The 18514-nt window shown below is 46.9% G+C and overlaps 2 protein-coding genes and 1 long non-coding RNA gene across 4 annotated transcripts in view; all 3 read left to right on the top strand.

Annotated features, from left to right (window-relative positions):
- The window catches only part of LOC143804767 (protein Mis18-alpha-like), an 83381-nt gene that overhangs the window by 19308 nt on the left and 45559 nt on the right, over positions 1 to 18514 (top strand). The window lies entirely within an intron of this gene.
- Positions 1527 to 3580, top strand: LOC143809205 (uncharacterized). The gene is made up of 2 exons (XR_013222145.1): positions 1527 to 2493; positions 2628 to 3580. It is a non-coding gene; the product is annotated as an uncharacterized LOC143809205 (long non-coding RNA).
- Positions 6176 to 10019, top strand: LOC143804765 (uncharacterized). The gene is made up of 2 exons (XM_077283162.1): positions 6176 to 7601; positions 7696 to 10019. Exons 1-2 carry the CDS (start codon positions 6728 to 6730, stop codon positions 9714 to 9716), a joined length of 2895 nt encoding a protein of 964 aa, XP_077139277.1. The 5' UTR covers positions 6176 to 6727; the 3' UTR covers positions 9717 to 10019.

Raw genomic sequence — 18514 nt, 5'->3', positions numbered from 1 at the left:
ATGGGTCGTGAACTGGTCAAAGTCAGACCTAGTGCCCAAGACAAGAATAAAATTTCGGGGAGTCATCCTAGACTCGAGGGTGATAGTCTTTTTTACCAGAAGAAAAACTGACCAATGTAATAAAAAGGATTAGCCAGTTCTCAAGAAGCCGGGTCTTCATCAGGGATGCAGTGAAGATCCTCGGGTTAATGACTGCCTGCATCTCCTGCATGAACTGGAGCCAATTTCATTCTCGGCAATTACAGCAGGCAATTCTCGCTTCCTGGGACAGAAGGCAGAGCTCACTGGACAAAGAGTTTCGACTATCCCATCAAGTCAGGAGATTCCTGAATTGGTGGACCATCCCCAGAAATCTTCGGGCCGGGGTTTCCTAGGGTATGTGCACTCGTGGATTTTGCTGCGGAACCGCAGCGGTTTTGACGCAGCGGATTTGCAGCTGTTTTCCATGAGTTTACAGTACCATGTAAACCTATGGAAAACAAAATCCGCAGGGCATATGCTCCGGAAAAAAACGCATGGAAACACTGCGTTTATTCCGCAGCATGTTCATTCTTTGTGCGGATTCCGCAGCGGTTTACACCTGCTCCAAAATAGGAATCCGCAGGTGGAATCCGCATAAAAACCGCATAAAATCCGCAGGTAAAACGCAGTGCTTTTTACTTGTGGATTTCTAAAACAAATAAGGTGCAGAAAAATCAGCAGAGGTTCCATCGACGTGTGCACATACCCTTACTCCTTCAAGGTCCGGTTCTACATTAAAACCCAGAGATCTTCCAATTATCAGCCTGGATCCTGAGCGCCAGATCCTGAAAGCTAAGGGTCTATCAGAGGGAGTTATTTCTATCCTACCAGCAAGTAGGAAGCCGGTGACCTCCGCAATTTATTTGAAAATATGGAAAAAATTCTGCAGTTTCTGAAGACATGACCGTTTATACTGACCAACCTGATATTCCCAAGATACTTGACTTTTTACAGGCTGGATTCAGGAAAGGTTTTAGACTCAGTACTCTGAAGGTCCAAGTGGCAGCCCTCAGTGTATTCTACGATTCCTCCCTGGCCTTCCACCCTTGGATAGGCTGATTCTCCAGAGCAGTTCAGAGGTTAAGACCCTTAGTAAGAAAATCGGTCCCACCTTGGGATCTTAATTTGGTCCTTAACGAGTTGTGTAGACGACTATATGATCTAGCGGAAGATATAGAAATTGGTAATCTTTCATTTAAAACTGCTTTCCTAGTAGCTATCACGTCAGCCAAGAGGCTGGGGGAGCTTCAGGCCCTATCCATTCAAAACCCCTATTTACAGGTGTTCGATGATAGGCTGGTCTTGAGGCTTGATCCAGCTTTTCTCCCTAAAGTCTCAGATTCAAATATGAATCAGGAAATGGTGCTTCCCTCATTTTGTCAGCTCCCTAAACACCAGAAATAGAGTTTCTACCATAACTTGGATGTTAGGGAGACAGTACTCAGATACTTGGAGGCAACTAGGGCCTGGAGACAAGATGATAATCTGTTTGTCCTTTATAGGGGTCCAAATAAGGGAAGAAAGGCATCAAAATCAACCATTGTGAGATGGATCAAATCCACAATTAGCCTAGCCTATGAGGCACAGGGAAAGAGTCCACATGACAGTCTTAAAGCTCATTCATCCAGAGCTATAGCTGCTTCATGGGCAGAGAAAGGGGGGGATTCGGCAGAACAGATCTGTAGGGCTGCATCCTGGTCTAGTCTCTGTACCTTCTCTAAACATTACAAACTAGATGTAGTGTCCTCTCAATTAGCATTTGGCAGGAAGGTGCTTCAGGCAGTAGTCCCACCCTAGGACCAAATCCCCTTTGGTACTTCTCCATGGTGCTGACCTGGAAAACGGTAATTAGACCTACTAGTAATTGTATTTCCAGGAATCCATCCTGACAGCACTGTTAGTTCCCTCCCTGTTGCAAGAGCACTTCATACTTATGTGATGTAACATTTGTATAACAGTTGTTAGTGTTCAAATATAATTCTTTTTTTTGCATCCATCCAGATGTGTTACTTTGGAAAATCACTAAAGGGTGGTAAGGGGACGGTCCTTTTAAACTCTCGTGGTTTCCTGTCCCACTATGGATAAGAAGGACTTCCTCCATGGTGCTGTCATGGATTCCTGGAAATACAATTACCGGTAGGTCTAATGACCGTTTTCAACCTGGATTTGGATATAAATCTGTTTCTTGCCTTTGCGTTTGCTTGTGAGCAACAAAGAAACAGAGAAAGACAAAGAACATGGCGTCTGCGTTTTTGGAGACACGCCATTATCTAAGTCTGGGAGAGCCGTGGAGCCTACCACACCCTATATAGCGAGCTCCATGCCCGCCCACAGAAATTTGTAGAATATACCAGGATGTCTCAAGACTCTTTCAGGGAATTGCTTGGTCGTGTCAAAGGAGCCATCAGGAGACAGGACACCCAGCTCCGTACAGCGATTCCTGCTGAGGGAACGCCTCCTTGTCACATTAAGGTATGTAATATTTCAAAACAAATGCCTGTCATAATTATTGTTCTGCCATGTATTAATTGTTTTTGCCTTTGTGTTTTGCAAAACCCCATCATAAATATTATTGTTAGTAATTTTTTTCTTTCTCTGTTTGGCAGATTCCTGGCTACCGGAGAGACGCTATCATCGCTCCATTTTCAGTACCGGCTAGGAATTTCCACCTTGTCTGGAATAGTTGCGCACACCTGCCGTTGTTTGTGGAATGTTCTCCGGGATGAATTTATCCCCCACCCACTATGGAAATGTGGCTAGAAATTTCCAGAAAATTCTGGCGAGTGTTTCCCCAACTGTTTGGGAGCAGTGGATGGAAAACACATTCGGATTACCAAACCAGCCAGAACTGGATCTGAGTACTACAACTACAAAAAATATTTTTCTGTAGTGCTCATGGCGATTGCAGATGCTGACTGTCGTTTTGTCGCCGTGGACATTGGAGCTTTTGGCCGTGGCACTGACTCCCAGACTTATAAAAACTCGGACATGGGCCAACGCTTGTATGGAAAACACTTTAATTTCCCCCTGCCACGACCTCTTTCCAACACTGAAGGCCCGCCAAGGCCATTTGTTATGGTTGGGGATGAGGCCTTTCAGATGTGTGAAACCATACTCCAGTCGGAACTTGAACCACACCGAAAAAATTTTTAATTACAGACTGACCAGGGCACGAAGAACTGTTGAGTGTACCTTTGGGATTCTTGTCTCCAAATGGCGCATTCTTGGAACAGCCATTAATCTAAAAATAGAGACAGTCGATGAGATTGTCAAAGCCTGTGTGGTTCTACATAATGGCTAAAGAGCGACCCAACATTGAACTTGATGAACCTGTTTCAAACCCATTGCCAGATTACCATCATCACCCGCTGCAGTCAACAGTAGAAGTTGCCCAAATGAGGGATCAATTTGCTGCCTACTTTTGTTTCTGATATCGGACGTGTGGCATGGCAAGATGAAAGGGTTTAATAAAATGTTCTGTTGTGTTTGTGTATGTACCTGTAATGTTAAAATGTTCCTGTAATGGTTGGTGTAACTAAAAAACCTGTATTGATACCTGTACCGAGTGCCCTCTGTCTTTAATCCACTCAAATCCACTTATGATGTCAGTGCTATGGTAGGTGACTTCTGATTCGATCCAGCGTGTCTTATGTCTGCAGTATCTATTGGACGCAGAATGAAGAGACGGTGGAGGTAATACAAGGCATATCTATACTCACCAGGCCCGGTATCAGAAATAGTTAATTCAGGATGCTGGGTTATCTTATCTGGTGGAAGGTGTTAACTAGATGTTGCCAGGCTGAATGTCTTTGATCATCTAAGAAAAAAACAAAAAAAAAAACTGGTGTCCTGGCCCCAGCTGCCAAATTATCCTCAACCAGTTCCCACAATCCATCTCTTCTGACCCAGCAGTCTGGACTATAAATTTAGAAACATCCTTAGGGGTGCACGCAAGCGTCCCAGAAGCAAATCGTCACGAAGATAAGCGTCATGATACAGCAGTTATTCCATGGCAGTTAGTCAGGGCAGGAGTCAGGTAAGGCTACTTTCACACTAGCGTCGTGCACTGCAGCAGTGAAAGCGCCGCACAACGGGGGCAGCGGATGCTGTTTTTCAACGCATCCGCTGCCCCATTGTGAGGTGCGAGGAGGCGGGGGCGGAGTTACGGCCGCGCATGCGCGGTCGGAAATGCTTCAGACGACGGACCAAAAAACAATACATGCAACGTTTTTTGGTGGACGGTCCGACGCAACCGTCGCACGACGGTTGCGACGTGTGGCAATGCGTCACAATGCGTTGGTAATAAAAGTCTATGGAGAAAAAACGCATCCTGCAAGCACTTTTGCAGGATGCGTTTTTTCTGCAAAACGGAAGGTTTTGCAGAAAAATTGTAGCCTTACCCACACTCTGCTCTCCCTTCTATCCATGTGCTTAATTCCTATCCTCCTATGTTCCCTTGCAGTCCACATCCACCGCCCAATCCCCCCTCCATCACGACTCATACACATCAGCTCCTCTCTCCTTCCCTCTCTCATGTACAGCTTCCATACGCTTCTCACCTTCCTGAAAAACCTCAGTCCATCTTGCCCAAACACACTGCACAAAAAGACTTCATACAATTCCAAAAACTACTTGCTCTTTATCTTCCTACTCCTACTGATTTCAGGGGACATCTCCTCCAACCCCGGTCCACCATCCACCAACCTCAACCCCTACTCTACCTCACATCGAAACCTTACTAACCTTATTAATATTAGTTGCACTCCTTCATCTCCTTCTTTTAATTGTGCCCTTTGGAATCCACGGTCTGCATGCAACAAGCTTCCTTTCCTACACAATTACTTTCTGAAAAACTCTCTGAATCTGTTGGCCCTCACGGAAACTTGGATTCAGGATTCTGAGACTGTCTCTCCTGCTGCCATTTCTCATGGTGGCTTACAATTCTCCCATTCCCCGAGACCCACAAACAGACCTGGTGGTGGAGTCGGCATACTTCTGTCCCCACAATGCACTTTCCAGGTCATCCCCCCCCCCAGTTCCATCACTCTCATTCCCTTCTTTTGAAGTCCACACCATCAGGCTTTTTCGTCCCCTCTCCCTCAGAGTAGCAGTCATATACCGGCCCCCAGGCTCACCCACCCACTTCCTGGACCATTTCTCTGCCTGGCTGCCGCACTTCATGTCCTCAGAACTACCAACCCTTATCCTGGGAGACTTCAACATCCCCATAAACAGCCCCACGTCCACATCTGCATCCCAGCTTCTATCACTAACCACTTCTCTAGGCCTCTCACAGCTCTCAATCTCTGAAACACACAAACACGGTAACACCCTGGACCTGGTTTTCGCCCGGCTCTGCTCAATCTCCTACCTAGATAACTCATGGCTTCCCCTCTCTGACCACGACATTCTCTCCTTCACACTCACAAATCCTTGCTCACCCCAGCACCCTCCTACCTACCATTCAGTCAGAAATCTACAAGCCATTAACCCTCATACACTTTCAGACTCCCTACACTCATCATTGTCCCCAATCTCTTCTTTTTCCTGTCCTGATCTGGCTATACATCACTTCAATGACACTCGTAGAAGCACCCTTGACCAAGTAGCTCCCCTGACCCTCAGAACCTCCAAACACAGAGTGAAACAGCCCTGGCTCACATAGCAAACCCGATTTCTCCAGCGATTCTCTAGGTGTGCTGAACGCTTATGGAGGAAAACATGCACACCAGAAGACTTCATACACTTCAAATTTATGTTAAGGACCTATAACTCTGCCCTTCACCTTGCCAAACACACCTACTTCACCACCCTGATCTCCTCACTATCCAACAACCCCAAGAAACTTTTTACCCTTCGCCACGACAGCACCCCACATGAGAGAGAGGGATCCGCCCATAGGAACAGGAAACCTACAGAATAAAAGGAGGCGGTCCCCTCTCCTCCTCAGTTTAGGTTTCCTGTTTCTATGGGAACCCCGAAGTACCTGCAGTCCAAAAAAGGATTCCTGGGCCATGCACCCGCCTGCGTCAGTCTCTGGTGGAACGGCAGGGGCTGCGGTGCCAGAAGCAGCGGCGGGGGAGCCACTGTTTGCAGCCTCCCCCCTCGTCTGATCATCGCCATGGTCCGGGTTCGGTACCGCTGGGCGCCCGGATCCATGAGGACGCGCGCGCTCAGCGGCCGGCTTCTTATCCAGCAGCCGCCGCATGGTAAGGAGGAGCGGCGCGTCTAACCCGGAAGTCGCTGGAGCACTTCCGGGTTGGGTCCGGGGAGGCAGGAGATTCGGCGCCAGATTTAAAAGTGCAGCACTAGCGTCGGCCGGTGTGTGTAAGTATGGCTTCACCGGCCGATGTAGCGCACTTGTCTGCAACAGAGCAGTCTCCCAGTAAGGAGACAAGCGCCAGGAGCAGCACCAAAAGTGGAGATCGATCCCAGGAAAAACGATCTGCCACCAGACAGAAAGGTCTTTCAGCCAAGAATCCGCCTCCAGAACCGGTACCTGTCAGCTTCACTGGGTGAGTTTTAAAAGAGTCTCTTCCCATATGCTGATATATGTTCCTCCTATATCCCCTTCCTCTAGACTAAGAAAAGGACACATAAAACCAAACACAAAGAATGTGCCTTATGCTTGCAACCCCTCCCGGACTCATATACTAAGAGGTTATGTGCAGAGTGCATCGTACTGACATTACGGCAAGAAAACGTAATGACCCCGTCTGACGTTAGAGCCATAATTCGTGAAGAGATGCAAGGTCTGGCCCATACAAGTAGCACCAGTACCCGCCAGCCCAGCAGGTCCCGATCTCCAGTAAGCTCGGAGTCAGAGGTAGTGCAAAAATCCTCTGATGAAGAGGAGTCCCAGCAAAGTTCATCAGAATATGAAGGAGGGCTTTGTCTACCAAATAGTAGCGTAGACAGTTTAATTAAAGCCGTCAGGAGCACGATGGGGTGCCCAGATGAGAAGGGAAAGAAGTCAGCGCAGGACATCATGTTCGCGGGATTAGGACAAAGAAAACGAAGGTCCTTCCCCACCATACCCACAATTAAGGAGCTGGTTAAGAAAGAGTGGGAAAAACAACATACAAGAGGATTCTTGCCATCCTCTGCTAAAAGACGCTACCCCTTCAGTGACGAAGAACTTAGTTCCTGGCAAAAAATTCCAAAAGTTGATGCGGCAGTGGCTTCAACTTCTAAACAGTCGGTCTTGCCTGTGGAGGACTCAGGGACTCTAACGGATCCGTTAGACCGAAAGGCAGAAGCCTTACTTAAGAGGTCATGGGAGGCAAATACGGGGGCATTCAGGCCAGCCATTGCTAGCACCTGCACTGCAAGGTCACTGCTAGTATGGACAGAGCAGCTGGAGGAACAAATTAGAGGTGGAGCTTCGAGGAATACAATTCTGTCGAAAATCCCTCTAATGAAAGACGCAGTAGCATTTCTAGCAGATGCGTCGGTAGATTCACTACGCCTAACAGCCAGGTCAGCCGGCCTAGTAAACACAGCACGGCGAGCACTCTGGTTGAAGAATTGGAAAGGGGACGCACAGGCCAAAGCAAAACTTTGCGCGATCCCCTGCCAGGGTGAGTTCCTATTTGGGAAAGCTCTGGACGAGCTCTTAAATAAAGCAGGAGAGCGGAAGAAAGGCTTCCCTAACCAGTACCTTCCCTCTTACAGGAGAGCTTTCAGGAGACGCCCCTTCACCAGGAATAAACCTACTGAGCAAAGGGAGCGCTGGGAGGCAAAGGATCCAAAACAAAAAGGTGCTCTGTTTTCCGGATCCTATAACCAAAAACGCAACAAGTACCGTTAATTATGAAGTGGGCGGTAGATTGAAGTATTTCTCTTCTAAATGGAAATTAATAACATCTAGTCCTTGGATTCTGGACATTATTGGGAATGGATTAAAGTTAGAATTTGATAGAATCCCTTGGGATTCTTTTATTGTAACATCTCCGAGAGGTCAACAACAACAAGAAGCTCTGGAATCAGAGATCCTATCGCTTCTATCTAAAAAAGTATTGATAGAAGTTCCCCGGGATCAAGAAGGGAGGGGGTTCTATTCCCCTTTATTCTTGATCAATAAACCGGATGGTTCATTCAGAACCATCATAAACCTCAAAAAACTAAATTCCTTTTTACGTAACCACACTTTCAAAATGGAATCCATTAGTTCTACCATCAAGCTTTTGTTCCCTAGGTGTGTCATGGCCGGGATAGACCTAAAAGATGCATACTATCATCTTCCAATACATGCCGAACACCAGCAGTATCTAAGAGTAGCGGTCATCCTGGAGGGACAGGTTCGTCACTTCCAATATGTGGCAATGCCATTTGGGCTTTCTATGGCCCCCCGCATTTTTACAAAAGTGATGTTAGAGGTAATGGCTCATCTACGCCAACGGGACACTTTAATAATACCCTACCTAGATGACTTTCTAGTAGTAGGGAATTCTGTAGCTCAATGTAAATTGCGGTTATCTAACACAATCTCATCCCTGCAGGAGTTGGGTTGGATTATCAACTTCGAAAAGTCCAGGCTGAATCCAGACACTACTCAAATGTTTCTAGGGATCCAGCTAGACTCAGTAAGTCAAAAAAGCTTCCTCCCGCATTCAAAGAAAAGGACTATACAGTCAAAGGTGTCAGAAGCGATAAAGAACCCCTACATGACACTAAGGAAGGCTATGTCCTTACTGGGATCATTGTCCTCATGTATCCCGGCTGTACCATGGGCTCAATTTCATACCCGCCAATTACAGTTCAAAGTACTGTCAGCCCAGGGACGGGTAGGACACCTAGAGAGTAAACTAACTCTCTCTAGAGATGTCATAGAATCTCTATCCTGGTGGCTAGATATGGGACACCTTTCAGGGGGTGTACCATGGATAATAGATCCATCCAGAATAATTACTACAGACGCCAGCCCTACGGGATGGGGTGCACATATGGAGGATGATATAGTCCAGGATACCTGGAATCAGTCAGAATCATCATGTTCATCAAATTGGAAAGAGTTAACAGCAGTAGGGAAAGCCTTAAATTATTTTCTTCCACAGATCCAAGGAGCAGATGTAAGAGTTTTCTCAGACAACTCCACCACAGTGGCCTATGTAAACCGCCAGGGCGGTACACGGTCAGGAAGTCTGATGACCATCGCAGGAGAGATCTTCCAGTTCGCAGAGGCTCATCTTGCGTCCCTAACAGCCCTACACATCAGAGGCATAGAGAATACCAAAGCGGACTACCTCAGCCGAAACAGGCTGCGCCAGGGAGAATGGTCCTTAAACAGAGCCGTGTTCAGACTAATAACAAAAGCATGGGGAGTGCCTCAGATAGATCTATTTGCCACAAGAGGCAACAGACAGGTAGAAAGATTCGCTTCCCTGAACTCCATGGATCACCCAGACATGCTGGACTCTCTACACCATCCTTGGAACTTCAAACTGGCGTACGCCTTTCCTCCAATGTCTCTGATTCCGCTAGTGATCAGGAAGATCAGGAGGGAGCAAGCAAGGATAATCCTCATTGCACCCTTCTGGCCAAAAAGACCGTGGTTCTCCTGCCTCCAGAGCATGTGTCTATCCGATCCATGGATTCTTCCATTGGACAAGGAACTACTGTTCCAGGGGCCGTTTTTCCACCCGCAAGTGAAAGGGCTTCACTTGACGGCGTGGAACTTGAGCGGCAATTATTAACTTCAAGGGGTTTCTCAGAACAACTAGTAAACACCCTGCTACTAAGTAGGAAAAGATCTACCACCCTGATATATAGCAGGGTATGGAAAAAATTCTTAGACTTTCATACAGTACCATTCACTAAGCAGGTTCCGATAACACCTATTCTAGAGTTCCTACAAAAAGGTAGAGAATTAGGACTATCAGTGAACACCTTAAGAGTCCAGATATCAGCGTTAGGAGCCTTATATGGATATAATATAGCCGCTGATAGATGGGTCTCCAGATTCATTAAGTCTTGTGAACGGAGTAACCCAGTACATATTCCCCGTCTACCTCCGTGGGATTTAAATCTAGTGCTAGAAGCCTTAACCAGCTCCCCATTTGAGCCTCTAGATTCTATACCTCTAAATGTCCTCACATATAAGGTAGCCCTCTTGGTAGCCCTGACCTCAGCCAGACGTGTTAGTGACATCCAGGCACTATCGGTAGACCCACCATTCTTACTGACATTCCATGACCGAATAGTCCTAAAACCAGACCCCTCATACCTCCCTAAGGTAGCATCCACCTACCACAGGTCACAGGAAATATTTCTCCCTTCCTTTTTTGATTCTCCTGTAACCCCTGAACAACATAAGTTCCACACCTTAGATGTCAGAAGAGCCATCCTGACTTATATAGAAAGGTGTCAAACATGGAGGGAGAGTAGGGCTCTGTTTATCTCCTTTCAGGGCCACAAGAAAGGACATGGGGTCACGAGAGCTACCATATCTCGGTGGATCAGAGATGCTATCTGCTTGGCCTATACATCGAAAGGCGAGATTCCTCCAGTGGGTATTAAAGCGCACTCAACACGAGCCATGGCTTCCTCCTGGGCGGAACAAGCGGATGTCCCGATCCATCTAATATGTAAGGCCGCAACTTGGTCTACACCTTCTACCTTTTACAACCATTATAGACTTGATCTATCTTCATCGTCTGATTTGACATTTGGTAGAGCTGTGCTTAGTACAGTTATCCCACCCGAGTAATGACTCTCTGAAAGTCTCTCATGTGGGGTGCTGTCGTGGCGAAGGGTAAAAAGCCGGATTACTCACCGGTAATGCTCTTTTAATGAGTCCACGACAGCACCCATTTACAACCCTCCCTGATTATGCACAGCCCTTTCTTTAATTCACAAATAATGGTTGTATAGAGTTTTTAAGATATTTTGCTGAATAAGAATTAATACTAAAGCTCTTGCGGTTCCCTTTTTATACTCTGTAAACTAAACTGAGGAGGAGAGGGGACCGCCTCCTTTTATTCTGTAGGTTTCCTGTTCCTATGGGCGGATCCCTCTCTCTCATGTGGGGTGCTGTCGTGGACTCATTAAAAGAGCATTACCGGTGAGTAATCCGGCTTTTTGACACCTTTCACTCCCTCCTCAGGCCAAAAGCACAAGCCTCTATCACAGACATTTGTGCTGATGACCTGGCCTCCCACTTTATAGAGAAAATAGATAACATCTGTCATTAAGTCCACTCACATTCACCAAGTTCGGTGACTCCCATCCCTCCCTGCATTTTCCCTGGCTCACTTTCCACATTAGATTCCATCACAGAAGAAGTCGTCTCCATGCTCCTCTCCTCTTCTCGTCCGACTTCATGCACTACCGACCCAATTCCCTCACACCTCCTCCAGTCTCTCTCTCTCCAGTCGTCACAACTCACCTAACTACAATCTTTAATCTCTCCCTCCCCTCTGGCATTTTTCCCCTCATCCTTCAAACACTCTATTACTAAAGAAACCCACCCTCGACCCATCCTGCACAAACAACTACAGACCAGTCTCCAATTTCCCCTTCATCTCTAAACTCTTGGAGCGCCTGATATACTCCCGCCTTACCCGTTACCTCTCCACTCACTCCCACCTAGACCCTTCACAGTCCGGTTTCCGCCCCCTATATTCGACAGAAACTGCACTCATCAAAGTGACCAATGACCTTTTGACAGCAAAATGTAACGGTGACCACTCTGCTCGTTCTTCTCGACCTTTCTGCAGCTTTCGACACTGTTGACCACCCTCTCCTACTCTCTAGGCTCCAGTCTCTAGGCATTAAGGATACTGCTCTCTCCTGGTTCTCCTCCTATCTTTCTGACCGCTGTTTCAGTGTTCTGTTCTCTGGCTCCACTTCGTCTCCTCTTCCTCTCACTGTCAGGTACCTCAGGGCCCAGTCCTTGGTCCCCTTATCTTCTCTCTCTACACGGCCCCAATTGGACAGACCATCAGCAGTTTTGGTTTTCAGTACCATCTTTATGCTGATGACACACAACTATATACATCATCCCCTGACCTTACCCCCCGCTGTACTACAGAACGCCACTGACTTGTCTGTCTGCAGTCTCCAACATCATGTCTGCTCTCTATCTGAAACTCAACCTCTCCAAAACTGAACTTCTTCTGCTCCCTCCATCTACTAACCTCCCTAAATCTGACAATTCCCTCTCCGTGGGTGGCACCATAATAACACCCCAGCAGCAGGCGCGCTGTCTGGGTGTTATTTTTCACTTCGATCTCTCCTTCACATCCCATATACAATTTCTTGCTAGGCTCTTGCCGCTTACACCTAAAGAACATCTCTAGAATCCGCCCTTTTCTCACCATGGAAACAACAAAAACTCTCACTGTCGCCCTGATCCACTCCCGCCTGGACTACTGTAACGCTCTATTAATTGGCCTCCCCCTCACTCGACTTTCCTCTCTCCAGTCCATCCTTAATGCAGCAGCCAGGGTCGTCCGTCTGGGTAATCATTACTCGGACGCGTCCGCTCTACGCCAGATGTTACACTGGCTGCCCATGCATGGCAACACAAGACCTGTTCATAAATTTAAAATAAAAACACGACACAATTGTAATGGAGAAAAATGGCCATGATGTTTATTTAGGGTTAATCCAGTTCATACAACACTTTAAATAATATACTCATAAATGTCCATATATCCAAAAACACCAAATAACCAATCCGCCCATAAAATGGGCGATTTTCCCACAAATAAAACATCACGATGGGACATACCGTATATACTCGAGTATAAGCTGACCTGAGTATAAGCCGACCCCCCTAATTTTGCCACAAAAAACTGGGAAAACTTATTGACTCGAGTATAAGCCTAGGGTGGAAAATGCAGCAGCTACCGGTGAATTTCAAAAATAAAAATAGATGCTCCATACCATTCATTATGGCCCCATAGCTGTGCCATATAGTGCCCTGCACCGTTCATTATTGCCCCATAGCTGTACCATAGAAAGCTGTGCCATATAGTGCTCTGCACCGTTCATTATTGCCCCATAGCTGTGCCATAGAAAGCTGTGCCATATAGTGCTCTGCACCGTTCATTATTGCCCCATAGCTGTGCCATAGAAAGCTGTGCCATATAGTGCTCTGCACCGTTCATTATTGCCCCATAGCTGTACCATAGAAAGCTGTGCCATATAGTGCTCTGCACCGTTCATTATTGCCCCATAGCTGTGCCATATAGTGCTCTGCACCGTTCATTATTGCCCCATAGCTGTGCCATATAGTGCTCTGCACCGTTCATTATTGCCCCATAGCTGTGCCATATAGTGCTCTGCACCGTTCATTATTGCCCCATAGCTGTGCCATATAGTGCTCTGCACCGTTCATTATTGCCCCATAGCTGTGCCATATAGTGCTCTGCACCATTCATTATTGCCCCATAGATGTACCATAGAAAGCTGTGCCATTGCTGCTGCTGCAATAAAAAAAAAATGGCATACTCACCTCTCTTGCTTGCAGCTCCTCAGCGTCCCGTCCCGGCGTCTCTCTGCACTGACTGATCAGGCAGAGGGCGGCGCGCACACTATATGCGTCATCGCGCCCTCTGACCTGCACAGTCAGTGCGGAGAGACGCCGGGAAGACGGAGCGGCGCCCGGCGTGTGGAACGCGGACAGGTGAATATGTAATACTTACCTGCTCCCGGCGTCCCGCTCCTTCCTCCTGACAGCTGGTCTTCGGTGCCGCAGCCTCTTCCTCTATCAGCGGTCACCGTTACCGCTCATTAGAGAAATGAATATGCGGCTCCACCCCTATGGGAGTGGAGTCCATATTCATTACTTTAATGAGCGGTCCCACGTGACCGCTGAACAGGGGAAGAGCTGCGGCACCCGGAGACCGTGGGACAGCGCCAGGAGCGCCGGAAGCAGGTGAGTATGCCTCAGCGCACTCTCCCCCTCACCCGCCGACCCTGCCGCCGACCGTGACTCGAGTATAAGCCGAGAGGGGCACTTTCAGCCCAAAAATTTGGGCTGAAAATCTTGGCTTATACTCGAGTATATACGGTAAATAAAAAGTGGAAGGGTGGGTGCGATCTTCTTTTCTCCTTAAAAACCTCCGACTGAGGTAACCAGCCAGAAAACGGGCTTTTTATAGATTCAAAACAGCCCAGCAACAAGAATTCAACCAATGAGATCCGTTTAAAAAGGCACTGACCAAAACCAGCTTAAACCAGAAATACTGACCAAATGGACATTTGACTTGACCTTTATATGAACTTGCAATTAAAGCCCCACAGAATTATACCAGACATCTCAATGATATTTAATTCAAGCTCTGTGTTGCCATGAGACCCCCCCTTTATTCCCTGTTTTTCGGCGGGGGAGGGCTAGCATTACAGGATACAATTCAAAGTACTTGTTCTCACCCACAAAGCTCTCCACAGTGCGGCACCCCCTTACATCTCCTCCCTCATTTCTGTCTATCGGCCTAACCAACCGCTGCGCTCTGCAAATGACTTTCGACTAACCTCTGCACTAATCCGCACGTCCCACTCCCGACTCCAAGACTTCTCCCGTGCTGCGCCAATCCTCTTGAATGCTCTACCCCAAGATATTAGGACCATCCACAATTTGCATAGTTTTAGGCGCTCGCTCAAAACACATTTGTTCCGAGCGGCCTACCACTTTCACTAATCAAAGTCATTTTATGTTTGTGTGTGTGTAACCCATATTCACTATCCCCATCCCCCTGAAGATGGCTGAACCATCTTTGTAAATACATCATTGTAAATACACATCTGTACTTTGTGTCTCCCCCACCTCATGGTAGATTATATAAGCTCTCACGAGCAGGGTCGTCTTATTGTGCTTTAATTATTGTATTGTTAACGTTGTTACTTATGACTGTTGTGTTTGAAACTGTAAAGCGCTGCGGAATATGTTGGCGCTATATAAATAAAGATTATTATTATTTCTGACACCTGGCCAGGTGAGTATAGATATGCCTTGTATTACCTCCATCGTCTCTTCATTCTGCGTCCAATAGATTACGCAGACTAAAGAGATGCTAGAGAAAAAACATGTCATATTTGTTTTTGACAACTCCTAGCTCCATGACAGACACAAGAAGCAAAGCTGCAGTGTTCAAGTTGTGTCAGTCCTGGAGATATGAGGCGGCAAAAACACAAAGTGTACGGCGGAGTGTGTTTAGTCAGTGCACGGTGTGTGTTACTGGTGGCGCAATACAAAGAACCAAACAGTAGTAGGGCAAAAACAATCACATTTATTTTAAAAAAAAAAATTACATTAACTACGGCGACTTGGGGAAACGTGACGGAACTGGGGTGTGTTGAGCAGAGATGACGTTTGACTGGGTAAAGATGACAAAGGGCGACGAAAGTAGTGGGGTAAGGGATAGGAGTGAAGGCATGGGACGGGACAGACACACTGGAAGGGAGAGACAAACCGGACATCACAGACACATTGAGAGGTGAAGGGGGAGGGAGTGCGAGAGTCCATTGTGGGTTTCTTTCCTCTTCTTTTCCTGTGTTCTTTGCTGCTGTCTTCTGGGGAGCATTGGCGTGGTGTCTTCTGGCAGCATGGTGCGAGTGGACGGCGTTGCAGAATCCTGGTGCTGCTGCGGCCTGATGCTGGTGGACGGCTTAGCAGGATCCTGGTGCTGCTGCGGCGGCATGGTGCTGGTGGATGGCCTGCCAGGGTCCGGTTGCTGGGGCATGTCGGTGGTGGTGGAGGAGGTCCAAGCAGGAGCAGCACTTGGCGTGGAGGTGGACTGTGCAGCAGCACTCGGCATGGTGGGTGCGCTGTAGTGGTGTCCGGCAGAGCTTGGAATGGTGGTGGCCATGCAGTGGTATGCAGCAGAACTCTGTATTGAGGTCAAGCGTGTCATTGTAGGCAGAGGTGGAAATGCCCCCACTGACTGCTGCAAGTACCGAGTCTGCTGCATAGCCTGCATGTAAGCAGCATTGCAGGCCTGCATGACACTGAGCTGGAGCTCAGGAGTAAGGTGTTCTGACATGCCCAGTTCTATTTGATTAAAAAAATGATGTGCTGGTCTCTGGAGGTTGGCTTTCAGATGTTGGAAAAGAGTAGTAATATGGTTGAATTCACTTTCCAGTCTGTCTCCCAGCGCCTTGAGGCCATTCTGGAAGACCAAGCTCAAGTGAATGAACTCGGGCATGAGTGTCCTTTCCAAGGCCTTCTGCCGCTGGCGAGAATACCATGAAAAACCAGTGGCAGAGGCCTGGGACGGGAGCACTTGATGGACCAGCTTCCTGGTCTCCAGTCTGTGTTGCCGGCCCACTTGCTGCTTCTCTGGTGGATGGCTGGGACGGGTCCGTGGGTGTTCGAGGAAGGACCGCTCCAGATCCAGGTTCGTGGGTGCTGCTCCAGGTTCTGTGAAAAGAAAAATATTTGTACCATAGATTTACAATAGTAAAAGCACCAACTCCTGTGGACTAGAAAAATACAGATTAGGGAATGCAACACAACACAATACAATACACCACAAAGATACTTACGTTGTCTGGGCAAGGACCGGTCTCAAAAATGCAAGCATGCTTTGATATTTATATTTTCTGAATCTTACTGCAGCACCACTGCGAATCTGGCTCTCCTGACGAAGGTCCTTGTTGAAGCGATCCTTCATCCAACGCCAACGGTTCTGACTTTGTTCACTGTGGAAAAAAAGAAAAAATTGTTAGACAATGCACTTTTGGCTGGGATCACATAACTGTGTGTGATGCGAGAAACTCAGAGGAGTTTATCGCATCCACACAGTTGTGTGATCCCGGCCAAGGTCAATGCCGCATCAAACAACATTTAAATACTTACAAAATTCCTTGTGGACCAGTGGCTTTGTCCCAGCCATCCATCATCGCTCGGGCCTCCTCACTCCACAGCTGCCGGATCACCACAACGGGACTCGCTCCTCGACCATGGAAATTAGGAGGTCATTATCGAAGAAGTCTTCATCCCATTCTGGAACCTAGAAAAGAAAGAAAGAAAGATATTAATTATGCAAAGATAAGAAAAAGAAAGAAAACAAGAGATACAGGAAATAATAAGTAAAGTCAAGGAAAAAAATAGTAGTCAAGACAACAAAGGGAAGATAGAAGCAAAGTGAAGAAATAAAAAAAACAGGCAAGAATAGTACAGTCAGGAAAAAAAAAACTGTACAATCAGTCAAGTATACTTACATGCCATCTTGCCACCCGAACTTGTGCTGACTGCTCCTGACCTGCCTCCGCTGCAGTGGAAGAACTGTTCTGATAAAGAAAAATAAAATGACCACGTGTATATGTGACAGAGAATACTTACCAATTAGTAGGGAATGTACTCACTTCACTTTCCTGTCCAGCACGTTCAGGGCCAGGGCTCTCCTCAGAAGACGAGGAAGAAGAAATTATGAATGCTGCAAGAAAAAAAACAGAAATTAGTACATACTAAATATAGAAAAAAGGACAGACGGGCATTCACTTTTATACTCACATTAGCCAAAGTTGTGATTCTTCACAGATGGAGAGGTTCTTGTCTGGTTCCAAGTCTGTAGAGTAGTGGACTGCCAGTGTCCACATCTTTTTATCTATCTTTGTGTGTGGGGTGGCTAATCAGTGTCTAGACATGATTACTCTTGAAAAACACATGCGTACGAAAACGCTAGCAAACGCGTGTGCTTACGTACGCCTGCGTTCCCATAGACTGTAATGCAATGATTCGATGCATTCCTTCTGCAAATGTCTGCATGCGTTTGGCAGCTGCAGATTGCCGCCTCCAAAATTGCAACATGTTGCATTAGCCGCGCCCAGCCTCACAAGCCGAAACGATGCATGCATAGTCAAACGTTGCTGAAAGCATACAAACGCATGTACCTTAATCCACAATGTTAAAGACAGGAAAACACGACGCATGCGGATGTATGCCGCCGAAATGTGAAACCAGCCTTAGACAACCTGAGCACAAGCAGGGATTGCCTGCTTGTTAAGGTATGTGTCCACGTTCAGGATTGCATCAGGATTTGGTCAGGATTTTCCATCAGTATTTGTAAGCCAAAACCAGGAGTGGAACAATTAGAGGAAAAGTATAACAGAAACATATGCTCCACTTTTGCATTTATCACCCACTCCTGGTTTTGGCTTACAAATACTGATGGAAAATCCTGACCAAATCCTGATGCAATCCTGAACGTGGACACATACCCTTAGGCTTCCTGAATACATGTGGGGATTTCCTATCAGTCGCAAATCATGCAGCTGCGGGGACTCAAACATATTCTACGAGCACTCTCAAAACACTCAAACACCCGAGCATGCTCGGAAATCTTGAGTAACGAGCACACTTGCTCATTACTAATAAAGACACCCACAAAGCCCCGCCCCAGGGCACGAGCATTTCATTAACTAAAAACTGAAAATAAAGATTAAACAACAGCCACAAGACAGATTTCATCAACCAAGGTATCATTTTAATCAATTTTAGGCTGCCGTCACACTTAGCAGTACTTGGTCAGTATTTTACATCAGT

Source organism: Ranitomeya variabilis, chromosome 2, assembly GCF_051348905.1.
Source record: "Ranitomeya variabilis isolate aRanVar5 chromosome 2, aRanVar5.hap1, whole genome shotgun sequence".
In the NCBI taxonomy this organism is placed as follows: Eukaryota; Metazoa; Chordata; class Amphibia; order Anura; family Dendrobatidae; genus Ranitomeya; species Ranitomeya variabilis.
Note: the sequence above shows the minus strand (reverse complement) of the source record. Positions and strands in the feature narration are given on the sequence as shown.

What these genes read in the sequence shown, in the direction of transcription:
- LOC143804765 (XM_077283162.1), top strand. Translation starts at nt 6,728, where the DNA reads ATGACCCCGTCTGACGTTAGAGCCATAATTCGTGAAGAGATGCAAGGT. An exon ending in TTGCGCGATCCCCTGCCAGG is followed by an intron (nt 7,602 to 7,695) that starts GTGAGTTCCTAT and finishes TCCCTCTTACAG; the next exon opens with GAGAGCTTTCAGGAGACGCC.